The sequence below is a fragment of the Pseudophryne corroboree genome, chromosome 6 (assembly GCF_028390025.1).
Source record: "Pseudophryne corroboree isolate aPseCor3 chromosome 6, aPseCor3.hap2, whole genome shotgun sequence".
NCBI classification, from domain to species: Eukaryota; Metazoa; Chordata; class Amphibia; order Anura; family Myobatrachidae; genus Pseudophryne; species Pseudophryne corroboree.
The window spans coordinates 79,261,894-79,274,906 of NC_086449.1; the positions used below are offsets into that span (position 1 = coordinate 79,261,894).

General features: G+C 46.3%; 1 protein-coding gene across 4 annotated transcripts in view; it reads right to left on the minus strand.

Moving 5' to 3' along the window:
* Positions 1–13,013, minus strand: part of GCDH (glutaryl-CoA dehydrogenase) — a 51,870-nt gene that overhangs the window by 32,627 nt on the left and 6,230 nt on the right. For 3 of the 4 annotated variants that reach the window (XM_063931271.1, XM_063931272.1, XM_063931270.1), the window contains exons 2-3: positions 3,534–3,643; positions 1,504–1,539 (exon numbers count right to left, since the gene is read on the minus strand). In XM_063931271.1, coding sequence (XP_063787341.1) covers positions 1,504–1,539; positions 3,534–3,633 — 136 coding nt within the window. In that variant the 5' untranslated portion in view covers positions 3,634–3,643. Of the gene's footprint in view, positions 1–1,503; positions 1,540–3,533; positions 3,644–10,071; positions 10,158–13,013 lie in introns of all 4 variants that reach the window. The other variant, XM_063931269.1, reaches the window with a different exon arrangement.

Sequence of the window (13,013 nt, forward strand, 5' to 3'; positions counted from 1 at the left end):
GAAAATTAATAATCTGTTTCTTTTCCTTAAACATGTGTACCCTTGTGTCGGGGACCGAGGGTTCATCCACAATATGCAACACATCCCTTATTGCCACAATCATACACTGAATGGTTTTAGTCACCGTAGGGTGCAATTTTACTTCGTCATAGTCGACACTGGAATCAGAATCCGTGTCGGTAGTAGTGTCTTGTGTTAAGGGACGCTTTTGAGACCCCGACGGGCCCTGTGAGTCGGTCCAATCTGAGGATTGACCCCCTGATGTCCCTCCTAAACCAGCCTTATCAAGCCTTTTATGTAAAGATGCCACACTTGCATGCAACGTATGCCACATGTCCATCCAATCTGGAGTCGGCACAACTGACGGGGACACACCACTCATTTGCTCCACCTCCTCCTTGGAGAAGCCTTCCGCCTCAGACATGTCGACACACACGTACCGACACCCCACACACACAGGGATTAACCTATAAGGGGACAAAACCCCAACCAGGTCCTAAGGAGAGACAGAGAAAGAGTATGCCAGCACACACCCAGCGCTTAACAACACTGGAAAAAAATATATATATCCAGATAGAGCTTTTTAATATATATTATGTCAATTCCCACTCACTGCGTCGCCAAAGTGCCCCCCTCCTCTTTTTTCCAGCCTGTGTTCAGCAGGGGAGAGACCAGGGAGCCAGCGTTTTCTTTCTCATGCAGCTTCTGTGGAGAAAATGGCGCTGGTTAGTGCTGAGGATCAAGCCCCGCCCACCCGACGGTGGGCTTCGGTCCCAGTGATTTTTCAATAAAATGGCGGGGGATCAGAGATTTACTGCCTCCGCAGTCTAATCCCACTGTATTTGTGCCAAAATGTGAGGTTTATTGCTGCCCAGGGCGCCCCCCCCCTGCGCCCTTCAGTGCTGCTCTGTGTGTGTGTGTGACTGGGAGCAATGGCCTACCTCATGAAGATCTGATGTCTTCTGCCGCCTAAGATGTCTTCTGTCTTCTCTATCCGCTTCTACCTTCGGCATCTGTGAGGAGGACGGCGGCGCGGCTCCGGGACGAACCCCAGGTGAGACCTGTGTTCCGACTCCCTCTGGAGCTAATGGTGTCCAGTAGCCTTAGAAGCAGTGCCCAACTTGACAAGCCAGCTCTGTTTCTCTCTCCTCAGTCCCACGATGCAGGGAGCCTGTTGCCAACAGGACTCCCTGAAAATAAAAAACCTAACAAAATTATTTTTCCACAGAAAACTCTGGAGAGCTCTCTGCAGTGCACCCATTCTCCTCTGGGCACAAGATCTAACTGAGGTCTGGAGGAGGGGCATAGAGGGAGGAGCCAGTGCACACCCATAGTCAAAGTTCTTTTTAGGTGCCCTACCTCCTGCGGAGCCCGTCTATACCCCATGGTCCTTACGGAGTCCCCAGCATCCTCTAGGACGTAAGAGAAATACATAACTGATCCCGAATGAAACAAAAAAACAAACATAACTGATATTAGAAAGGATAGCAAAAATAGACTTACACTTTGCATTTTTCTGATCTTTTTCTGCACGTACACCTGTAAGTTTGAACACACATGATACAGGTAAAATAAGCTGTCATTCTGTGTCATCTGACTTTCCAGTCATTTTGCAGAAATAATGCAACATTTAAATAAAATCAGTTCCCTTGGAAGCTAGTGATCCAAATCATTCCCATTATAGAACACCTGCGCCACCTTGTGGCAAAATGAAGTGTTACAAACAAGGCACAGGTGAACAAATATTGAACAGGTTTTTAAACCTTTGTTTAACAGCTGCTACTTAAGGCATACCACCCTCCTTGTACACCCTTTGTGGGAGTCATCCTCCTTGCGGCAGTGCTGCCTCTGGTCATGTTGTACTGACAAAACCAGAGATGAGGGAGTCGGCAGCATGGTTCATATTAGGTGTTTAAGCAGGTAGGATGAGGGTTTCAGTAATTGTGCCTGTAATGTATCAGTCCCAATTCCGGTCTCTCCCGCTGCCACGTATATTGGGGGTAATTCAGAGTTGATCGCAGCAGCAAATTTGTTAGCAGTTGGGCAAAACCATGTGCACTGCAGGTGTGACCGACATAACATGTGCAGAGAGAGTTAGATTTGGGTGGGTTATATTGTTTCTGTGCAGGGTAAATACTGGCTGCTTTATTTTTACACTGCAATTTAGATTTCAGTTTGAACACACCCAACCCAAATCTAACTCTCTGCACATGTTATATCTGCCTCCCCTGCAGTGCACATGGGTGGTCATTCTGAGTTGTTCGCTAGCTGTTTTCGTTTGCAGCGCAGCGATTAGTAAAAAAAAAAAGCGGCACTTCTGCGCATGCGTAAGCGGTGCAATGCGCACGTGCGATGTACTTTCACAGCAGCCGAAGTAGTTTCACACAAGGTCTAGCGACGCTTTTCAGTCGCTGCTGGCCGCAGAGTGATTGACATGGAGTGGGCGTTTCTGGGTGGTAACTGACCGTTTTCTGGGTGTATGTGAAAAAACGCAGGCGTGTCAGATACAAACGCAGGCGTGCCTGGGGAAACGCAGGCGTGGCTGGCCGAACGCAGGGCGTGTTCGTGACGTCAACACAGGAACTAAATAGTCTGAAGTGATCGCAAGCTAGGAGTAGGTCTGGAGCTGCTCAGAAACTGCACAATCTTTTTTTGTTTCCACGCTGCGATCCTTTCGTTCGCAATTCTGCTAAGCTAAGATACACTCCCAGAGGGCGGCTGCTAAAAGCAGCTAGCGAGCAAACAACTCGGAATGAGGGCCATGGTTTTGCCCAACTGCTAACAAATTTGCTGCGGCGATCAACTCTGAATTACCCCCCTTGTGTACAAGTCTCACACCAATGTTTTGCTGACAACGTTCTCATTTTACACTGTCAGCACCGGCAAAGAATGGGCTAGAAACTGGTAATGGCGTACATCTGCATGCCTATCCAGTTGCGCCAGTTAGTGTGTGTACAATGCTTTCTATGTGTGCGTTCTACCTATACTCATGGGAGGGATGCAGTTCATTTGACGTCAGCCGGGATCCCGGCTCACAGGGGCTATTCCCACTCGTGGGTGTCCACGACCCCCACAGAGTGGGAATAGAACTTGTGGCGAGACCAGTGAGGAGGCAACAATTCTGTAGGCTGAAGCAATATTCCTGAGACTGTAAGTCTGTACGGGCAGCGCGGATGGTGTAATGGTTAGCATTACTGCCTCACAGCACCAAGGTCATGGGTTCGATTCCCACCATAGTGAATATATAGGAAGAGAATACCTATTCTCTCTCTAATTAATGCTAATGATATAAAATAGCCTCAAAATATATGTATCAGTTGTGTGCACCTGGTGAGAGATTTGTTTTTTTTAAATCCAAAAACAAATCACTTTTAACTTTATGGCAAGTGGTTGCCATTAATTCCAGGCATCTACCAACCTTTGCCAATGACACTGAAATTGAATGACAGATGAGGTTTGGTGTTGCGGTTAAGATCACTGCAGTATCTGTTGCTATGGGTAAGTGTGTAAGGAAAAGAACCCAAGATCCCTACCTGATTGCGTGGCTGCCGTGCCCTGTGACCTCACTGCGCCAATACAGATACTGCGCCTTACAGCACCGAGCAGGCACACGGACCTTCCTGTCAGCGACATGACAACGACACTATACAAAACACAAAATGATCACCAGTTGTTAATAAGGCAAGCATATACACATACACACGGGGTAATAATAGTATGTCAACTGTGGGCATCGATGACTGGCTGATGTTTTAAAGTAGCAACCATTTAAAAGGCAAAACCAACCTGGATTTCCTTTTAAAGGATTACCCCTTTAACACATCGGGCACTCGTCATTAATTCACAGGCTACCCCAGGGAAACATTTCCTTATGCTCTTCTATCTATATATTTTATAGCCATTTTCTCAGAGCTACCACTGTTGCTCTCAAGGTGGGTACACTTAAATGATATTGCCTCGATTTCTCATTTCTGAGCAAATTGGAACGGCAAATCGGGCATGTCGTTAAGTGTGTATGCCCAATTGCACACTCCCGTGGGTCGCATACAATATCTTCCGGTCGGCCGATGACTGAAAGATAAAGTGTACAATACCATGTCGTCCCCTGCATCGTGCAAGTGTGTAAGCACTTGCCATTGCAGGGTCCCGTCGGATCGGTCAGGTACACAATGTTCTAGTGTGTACCCGGCCTTATACAGGATGTATGGCTGGAGTTCATACTATACAGGTCTTCGGCTGCCACAAAACTGCAATGCAGCCTGTGCATTGTTCAATCAATGGCCACTTTACTATGTGCACTTTCCTAGTACTGAGTAGGACCCCTTCTGCCCCATAATTGTCTGAATTCTCTGGGCCCATATCACCATGGTGCCCAAGGAAGCCAAGGACCTGGCCTAATGTTCCAGCTATCGTCCAATCTCTCTTCTCTATAGAAACATAGAATTTGACGGCAGATAAGAACCACTTGGCCCATCTAGTCTGCCCCTTTTTTTTTATCCTTTAGGTAATCTCAACCCTTTTTGAACCTTAATTCTTTGTAAGGATATTCATATGCCTATCCCAAGCATGTTTAAATTGCTCTACAGTCAATAGGGGTATATGCAATTGCGGTCGAATTCCCTAAATTGGCGAAAAACTAGACTTTTTCGCCCCCCAAAAAAAAATCGTCAATGCAATTCAGTACTTTCCGTCAAAAAAACGGACTTTCAAAATTCGACTTTTTGAAATTCGACTTTTGTCAAATTCGACTTTTCTGCAATGATACAAGTGCTGCAATTCGACCAAAGTATATTCAATTGAAGTTTGGAAATTCGACAACAGTGCTTTTAGACAGTAAATTCGTCATTTTCAATCCGACACACTTTGGTGGGTGAAACTAATAAAAAAAAAATTAAAACATGTTTTTTTTGGTGTTTTTTTTATTGGTAATAGCATATCTATTTATATTATAAGAAATTAGGTACTTGGTTTGTCTTTTTTGGAGGCACAAGTATTTTTTATATATTTTTAAAAATAATATTTTTATTTATTTATTTATTTATTTTAGATGGAATGGTAAAATCACGGTAAAAAATGGCGTGGGGTCCCCCCTTCAAAGCATAACCAGCCTCGGGCTCTTCGAGCCGGTCCTGGTTCTAAAAATCCGGGGGGAAAAATGACAGGGGATCCCCCGTATTTTTAAAACCAGCACCGGGCTCTGCGCCTGGTACTGGTGCAAAAAATACGGGGGACAAAAAGAGTAGGGGTCCCCCGTATTTTATACACCAGCATCGGGCTCCACTAGCTGGACAGATAATGCCACAGCCGGGGGTCACTTTTATACAGCGCCCTGCGGCCGTGGCATTAAATATCCAACTAGTCACCCCTGGCCGGGGTACCCTGTGGGAGTGGGGACCCCTTCAATCAAGGGGTCCCCCCCCCAGCCACCCAAGGGCCAGGGGTGAAGCCCGAGGCTGTCCCCCCCCCCATCCAAGGGCTGCGGATGGGAGGCTGATAGCCTTGAGAAAATGTAAAGAATATTGTTTTTTCCTGTAGTACTACAAGTCCCAGCAAGCCTCCCCCGCAAGCTGGTGCTTGGAGAACCACAAGTACCAGCATGCGGGAGAAAAACGGGCCCGCTGGTACCTGTAGTACTACTGGAAAAAAAATACCCAAATAAAAACAGGAGACACACACCTTGAGAGTAAAACTTTATTTCACACCTGCCGACACACACATACTTACCTATGTTGACCCGCCGACTGCCACGTCTCCTGATCAGACGATCCGGGGTACCTGTGAATAAAATTATACTCACCTCAATCCAGTGTCCACATATAAATCCACGTACTTGGCAAAAAAACAAACCGCATTTACCCGGACCACGCACTGAAAGGGGTCCCATGTTTTCACATGGGACCCCTTTCCCCGAATGCCGGGACACCACGTGACTGCTGTCACCGAGGTCCCTTCAGCCAATCAGCGAGCGCAACGTCCTGGCACTCTGCTGATTGGCTGGACGTCTGAGCTGTCAGACAGCGCCTCGCAAAGCTTCTCCATTATACTCAATGGTGGGAACTTTGCGTCAGCGGTGAGGTCACCCGCGGTCAGCGGCTGACCGCGGGTAACCCCACCGCTGATGGCAAAGTTCCCACCATTGAAAGTAATGGACGGAGCTGTGCGATGCGCTGTCTGAGGTCACACGCGCACAGCCAATCAGGTGAGCGCCACGGAAGTAGCGCTTCCTGATTGGCTGAAGGGACCTCAGTGACAGGAGTCACAAAGGGTCCCGGCACATTCGGGGAAAGGGGTCCCATGTGTCAACATGGGACCCCTTTCAGTCCGGCATGGTCGGGTATGCGTTTTCTTTTTTTACCAAGTACGTGGATTATCTCCCGGACACTGGATCAGGTGAGTCTAATTTTTTTCACAGGTACCCCGGATCGTCGGAGACTGTGGCAGTCGGCGGGTCAACATAGGTAAGTATGTGTGTGTCGGCAGTTTTGTAATAAAGTTTTACTATCAAGGTGTGTGTCTCCTGTTTTTATTTGGATATTTTTTTTCCCAGTAGAACTACAGGTACCAGCGGGCCCGTTTTTCTCCCGCATGCTGGTACTTGTGGTTCTCTAAGTACCAGCTTGCGGGGGAGGCTTGCTGGGACTTGTAGTACTACTGGAAAAACCAATATTCTTTCACATTTCTCAAGGCTATCAGCCCCCCATCCGCAGCCCTTGGATGGGGGGGGGGGACAGCCTCGGGCTTCACCCCTGGCCCTTGGGTGGCTGGGGGGGGGACCCCTTGATTGAAGGGGTCCCCACTCCCCCAGGGTACCCCGGCCAGGGGTGACTAGTTGGATATTTAATGCCACGGCCGCAGGGCACTGTATAAAAGTGACCCCCGGCTGTGGCATTATCTGTCCAGCTAGTGGAGCCCGATGCTGGTGTATAAAATACGGGGGACCCCTACTCTTTTTGTCCCCCGTATTTTTTGCACCAGCACCAGGCGCAGAGCCCGGTGCTGGTTTTAAAAATACGGGGGATCCCTGTCAATTTTCCCCCCGGATTTTTAGAACCAGGACCAGCTCGAAGAGCCAGAGGCTGGTTATGCTTTGGAGGGGGGACCCCACGCCATTTTTTTTTCCGGGTTTTTCCACGTTTTTAAAAAACCGGATCAAAATCCGGTCAAATCGGCCGTTTTTCGGCCGCGGGACTGTCGAATCCGTTTTTTATTGCATATGGTCAATTTCGGCACCCACTTGCCGAAATTAGCCTGTCGAATTGTGTCGAGTTGAAAAACGGCCGATAATTTGCCGTGATTCGCCGCTAATTGCATATACCCCTTAGCCTCTACCACCTCTGATGGTAGGCTATTCCACTTATCCACTACCCTTTCTGTGAAGTATTTTTTCCTTAAATTTCCCCTGAACCTGCCTCCCTCCAGTTTCAGTGTATATCCTCGAGTTGTAATACTTCTCTTCCTTTGAAGAATGTTTCCCTCCTGAACTTTGTTAAAACCTTTGGTATATTTGAAAGTTTCTATCATGTCTCCCCTTTCCCTTCTCTCCACCATACTATACATGTTAAGATCTTTTAGCCTTTCCGGGTAAGTTTTGTGATGTAGGCCATGCACCATTTTAGTTGCCGTTCTTTGTACACTCTCTAATGTATTTATATCCTTCTGGAGATATGGTCTCCAGAACTGGACACAGTATTCCAGATGAGGCCGCACCAATGACCTATACAGTGGCATTAATACTTCTCTTTTCCTGCTACTGATTCCTCTTCCTATGCAACCAAGCATCTGACTTGCCTTTATCATTGCTTTGTTGCATTGCTTTCCTGCCTTTAAGTCACTTGAAATAATGACTCCTAAATCCCTTTCCTCCTCAATAGTTTCCATTATAGTACCCTTGATACTATATTTAGCCTTTGGGTTTTTGAGACCCAAGTGCATGATTTTGCATTTTTTAGCATTAAACTGTAGTTGCCATGTTCTTGACCATTTTTCAAGTCTAGCTAGGTCACCAATCATTTGTTTTACCCCTCCTGGTGTGTCTACCCTGTTGCATATCTTTGTATCATCTGCAAAAAGGCATACTTTCCCTTCAATACCATTTGCAATGTCACCAACAAAGATATTAAAGAGAACTGGTCCGAGTACAGATCCCTGGGGTACTCCACTGGTAACATTTCCCTCCATAGATTGCACTCCATTTACTACAACTGTCTGTTTCCTATCCTGCAACCAGTTTCTTATCCATTTAACTATTTTATAATCCACCCCCACACTTTCAAGTTTATTTATCAGTCTGCGATGTGGGACAGTGTCAAATGCCTTACTAAAGTCTAGATATGCTACTTCTACAGCTCCCCCTTGATCTATTATTTTCATCACAGAGTCAAAAAAGTCAATAAGATTTGTTTGGCATGATCTCCCACCAGTAAATCCATGCTGTTTTGGATCCTGTAAGTTGTTTGATTTAAGATATTCCACAACTCTTTCTTTTAGTAGTTTTTCCATTACTTTCTCTACTACTGTTGTAAGGCTTACTGGTCTGTAGTTACTTGCTTCCACTTTTGTACAGTGGAACTACATTTGCTCTTTTCCAGTCCTCTGGAATGGCACCTGTATTTAGTGACTGGTTAAATAATTCTATTAATGGTGCCACCAGCACATCGTTTAGCTCTTTTAGTATCCTTGGGTGTATTCCATCTGGCCCCATTGATTTATCCACTTTTAGTTTTGACAGTTCAGTTAGGACCTTCTCCTCTGTAAATGTACTTTCATCTACCTTATTTTTATGAATGTCCTTGCAACTTAACTCTGGCCCCTTCCCTTCTCCTTCTGTAGTAAATACTGAGCAAAAATAATGATTTAGGTGATCTGCTATTGCCTTGTCTCACTCTCTGTCTTAAGTCTTATTATTCCTCCATTTGATTTTCTCCTTTCATTTATATACTTAAAAAAGGTTTTGCCCCATTTATCTACTGACTGGGCCATTTTCTCCTCGGCTTCTGCCTTTGCACGTCTGATCACTTTCTTAGCATCCTTCCGTCTGTCAAGATACACCTCTTTGTCATTATTATTTTGAGTCTGTTTGTATTTCCTAAAAGCCATCTTTTTTGCTTTCACACTAGTTGATACTTCTTTTGTGAACCACACTGGCTTCCTTTTCCTGGTGCTTTTCCTAACCCTTTTGATACAAAGGCCTGTTGCCCTTAGTATTGCACTTTTCAGTTTTTCCCACCTCTCCTGCACCCCTTCCAAGTTCCTCCAGTCCGCCAATGAATCACTTAAACATCTCCCCATTTTTGCAAAGTCAGCATTTCTAAAATCCAACACCTTTGTTTTTGTGTGACAGGAGTTGGATCCTGTCTTTATACTAAACCATACTGCTTGATGATCACTGGATCCCAGGTGCTCACCCACATATATGTCTGATATCCTGTCACCATTTGTAAGAATTAAATCTAATATTGAGTCTTTGCGAGTGGGCTCCCTCACCAATTGCTTGAGAGATGCTCCCTGTAAGGAATTTAGAAATTTGCCACTTGTAGCTGAACTTGCAAAGGACCCCTCCCAATTTACATCAGGTAAATTAAAGTCTCCCATGACTATGACTTCTCCCTTTAAAGCCATTTTAGAGATGTCCAACAATAGGTTCCTGTCCAAATCCTGCCCCTGGCCTGGTGGTCTATAGATCACCCCAATACGAATAATGTCCTTCTCCACGGTTTCTGTGGTGACCCAAAGGGCCTCAGTTTTGTCCTCAACATTTTGTATTAAAGTAGCATTTATGCTTTTTTTCACATACATTGCTACCCCTCCTCCTATTCTTCCCATTCTATCCTTCCTAAATAAATTGTATCCTGGTATAGCTATGTCCCAGTCATGATTCTCATTGCACCATGACTCCATAATTGCGACAATATCCAGGTTATCCCTTGTCATTATCGCAATTAGCTCTGGAATTTTGTCTCCTAAGCTCCTAGCATTTGCACACATAGCTTTAAGAATTTTGTATGTGCATCTGTTATTAGTTGCCACGTCCAGACAGTACAAAATAAATGTCAAGTTTAAAGTTGAAATTACCTGTTTGGTGATGTTGTTCAGTGTTTGTTTGTTTTTTTCACTAATCAGGAATCACACTCTGTCCTTTACACCACGACTACACCTCACTAAATGTAAAGATATAGTACACCTGTCCACAATGGCCAAAGGAGGTAAACACCAGACAGCATGCAGTAATAAACTGTTTCACTGAACAACTTCCCCACACATGCAATGCCAATTACAAGCAACTCATTACATCAAAAAATAAGAATTTACTTACCGATAATTCTATTTCTCATAGTCCGTAGTGGATGCTGGGGACTCCGAAAGGACCATGGGGAATAGCGGCTCCGCAGGAGACTGGGCACAAAGTAAAAGCTTTAGGACTAGCTGGTGTGCACTGGCTCCTCCCCCTATGACCCTCCTCCAAGCCTCAGTTAGGATACTGTGCCCGGACGAGCGTACACAATAAGGAAGGATTTTGAATCCCGGGTAAGACTCATTACCAGCCACACCAATCACACCGTACAACTTGTGATCTGAACCCAGTTAACAGCATGATAACAGAAGGAGCCTCTGAAAAGATGGCTCACAACAACAATAACCCGATTTTTGTAACAATAACTATGTACAAGTAATGCAGACAATCCGCATTTGGGATGGGCGCCCAGCATCCACTACGGACTATGAGAAATAGAATTATCGGTAAGTAAATTCTTATTTTCTCTAACGTCCTAGTGGATGCTGGGGACTCCGAAAGGACCATGGGGATTATACCAAAGCTCCCAAACGGGCGGGAGAGTGCGGATGACTCTGCAGCACCGAATGAGAGAACTCCAGGTCCTCCTCAGCCAGGGTATCAAATTTGTAGAATTTAGCAAACGTGTTTGCCCCTGACCAAGTAGCTGCTCGGCAAAGATGTAAAGCCGAGACCCCTCGGGCAGCCGCCCAAGATGAGCCCACTTTCCGTGTGGAATGGGCTTTTATAGATTTTGGCTGTGGCAGGCCTGCCACAGAATGTGCAAGCTGAATTGTACTACAAATCCAACGAGCAATCGTCTGCTTAGAAGCAGGAGCACCCAGCTTGTTGGGTGCATACAGGATAAACAGCGAGTCAGATTTTCTGACTCCAGCCGTCCTGGAAACATATTTTCAGGGCCCTGACTACGTCCAGCAACTTGGAATCCTCCAAGTCCCTAGTAGCCGCAGGCACCATGATAGGTTGGTTTAAGTGAAATGCTGAAACCACCTTAGGGAGAAATTGAGGACGAGTCCTCAATTCTGCCCTGTCCGTATGAAAAATTAGGTAAGGGCTTTTATAGGATAAAGCCGCCAATTCTGATACACGCCTGGCTGAAGCCAGGGCTAACAGCATTACCACTTTCCAAGTGAGATACTTCAAGTCCACAGTGGTTCAAACCAATGTGATTTTAGGAATCCCAACACTACATTGAGATCCCAAGGTGCCACTGGAGGCACAAAAGGAGGCTGTATATGCAGTACTCCCTTGACAAACGTCTGAACTTCAGGTACAGAAGCTAGTTCTTTTTGGAAGAATATCGACAGGGCCGAAATTTGAACCTTAATGGACCCTAATTTGAGGCCCATAGACAGTCCTGTTTGCAGGAAATGCAGGAATCGACCCAGTTGAAATTCCTCCGTAGGGGCCTTCCTGGCCTCGCACCACGCAACATATTTACGCCAAATACGGTGATAATGTTGTACGGTTACATCCTTCCTGGCTTTGATCAGGGTAGGGATGACTTCATCCGGAATGCCTTTTTCCTTCAGGATCCGGCGTTCAACCGCCATGCCGTCAAACGCAGCCGCGGTAAGTCTTGGAACAGACATGGTCCCTGCTGGAGCAGGTCCTGTCTTAGAGGTAGAGGCCACGGGTCTTCCGTGAGCATCTCTTGAATTTCCGGGTACCAAGTCCTTCTTGGCCAATCCGGAGCCACGAGTATAGTCTTTACTCCTCTCCTTCTTATGATTCTCAGTACTTTTGGTATGAGAGGAAGAGGAGGGAACACATACACTGACTGGTATACCCACGGTGTTACCAGAGCGTCCACAGCTATTGCCTGAGGGTCCCTTGACCTGGAACAATATCTGTCCAGTTTTTTGTTGAGGCGAGACGCCATCATGTCCACCTTTGGTTTTTCCCAACGGTTTACAATCATGTGGAAGACTTCCGGGTGAAGTCCCCACTCCCCCGGGTGAAGATCGTGTCTGCTGAGGAAGTCTGCTTCCCAGTTGTCCACTCCCGGAATGAACACTGCTGACAGTGCTATCACATGATTTTCCGCCCAGCGAAGAATCCTTGCCACTTCCGTCATTGCCCTCCTGCTTCTTGTGCCGCCCTGTCTGTTTACGTGGGCGACTGCCGTGATGTTGTCCGACTGGATCAATACTGGCTGACCCTGAAGCAGAGGCCTTGCCTGACTTAGGGCATTGTAAATGGCCCTTAGTTCCAGGATATTTATGTGAAGTGACGTTTCCATGCTTGACCACAAGCCCTGGAAATTTTTTCCCTGTGTGACTGCTCCCCAGCCTCTCAGGCTGGCATCCGTGGTCACCAGGACCCAATCCTGAATGCCGAATCTGCGGCCCTCTAGGAGATGAGCACTCTGTAATCACCACAGGAGAGACACCCTTGTCCTTGGAGACAGGGTTATCCGCTGATGCATTTGAAGATGCGATCCGGACCATTTGTCTAGCAGATCCAACTGAAAAGTTCTTGCGTGGAATCTGCCGAATGGAATCGCTTCGTAAGAAGCCACCATCTTTCCCAGGACCCTTGTGCACTGATGTACTGACACCTGGCCTGGTCTTAGGAGTTTCCTGACTAGGTCGGATAACTCCCTGGCTTTCTCTTCCGGGAGAAACACCTTTTTCTGTACTGTGTCCAGAATCATCCCTAGGAACAGCAGACGTGTCGTCGGAATCAGCTGCGATTTTGGAATATTTAGAATCCATCCGTG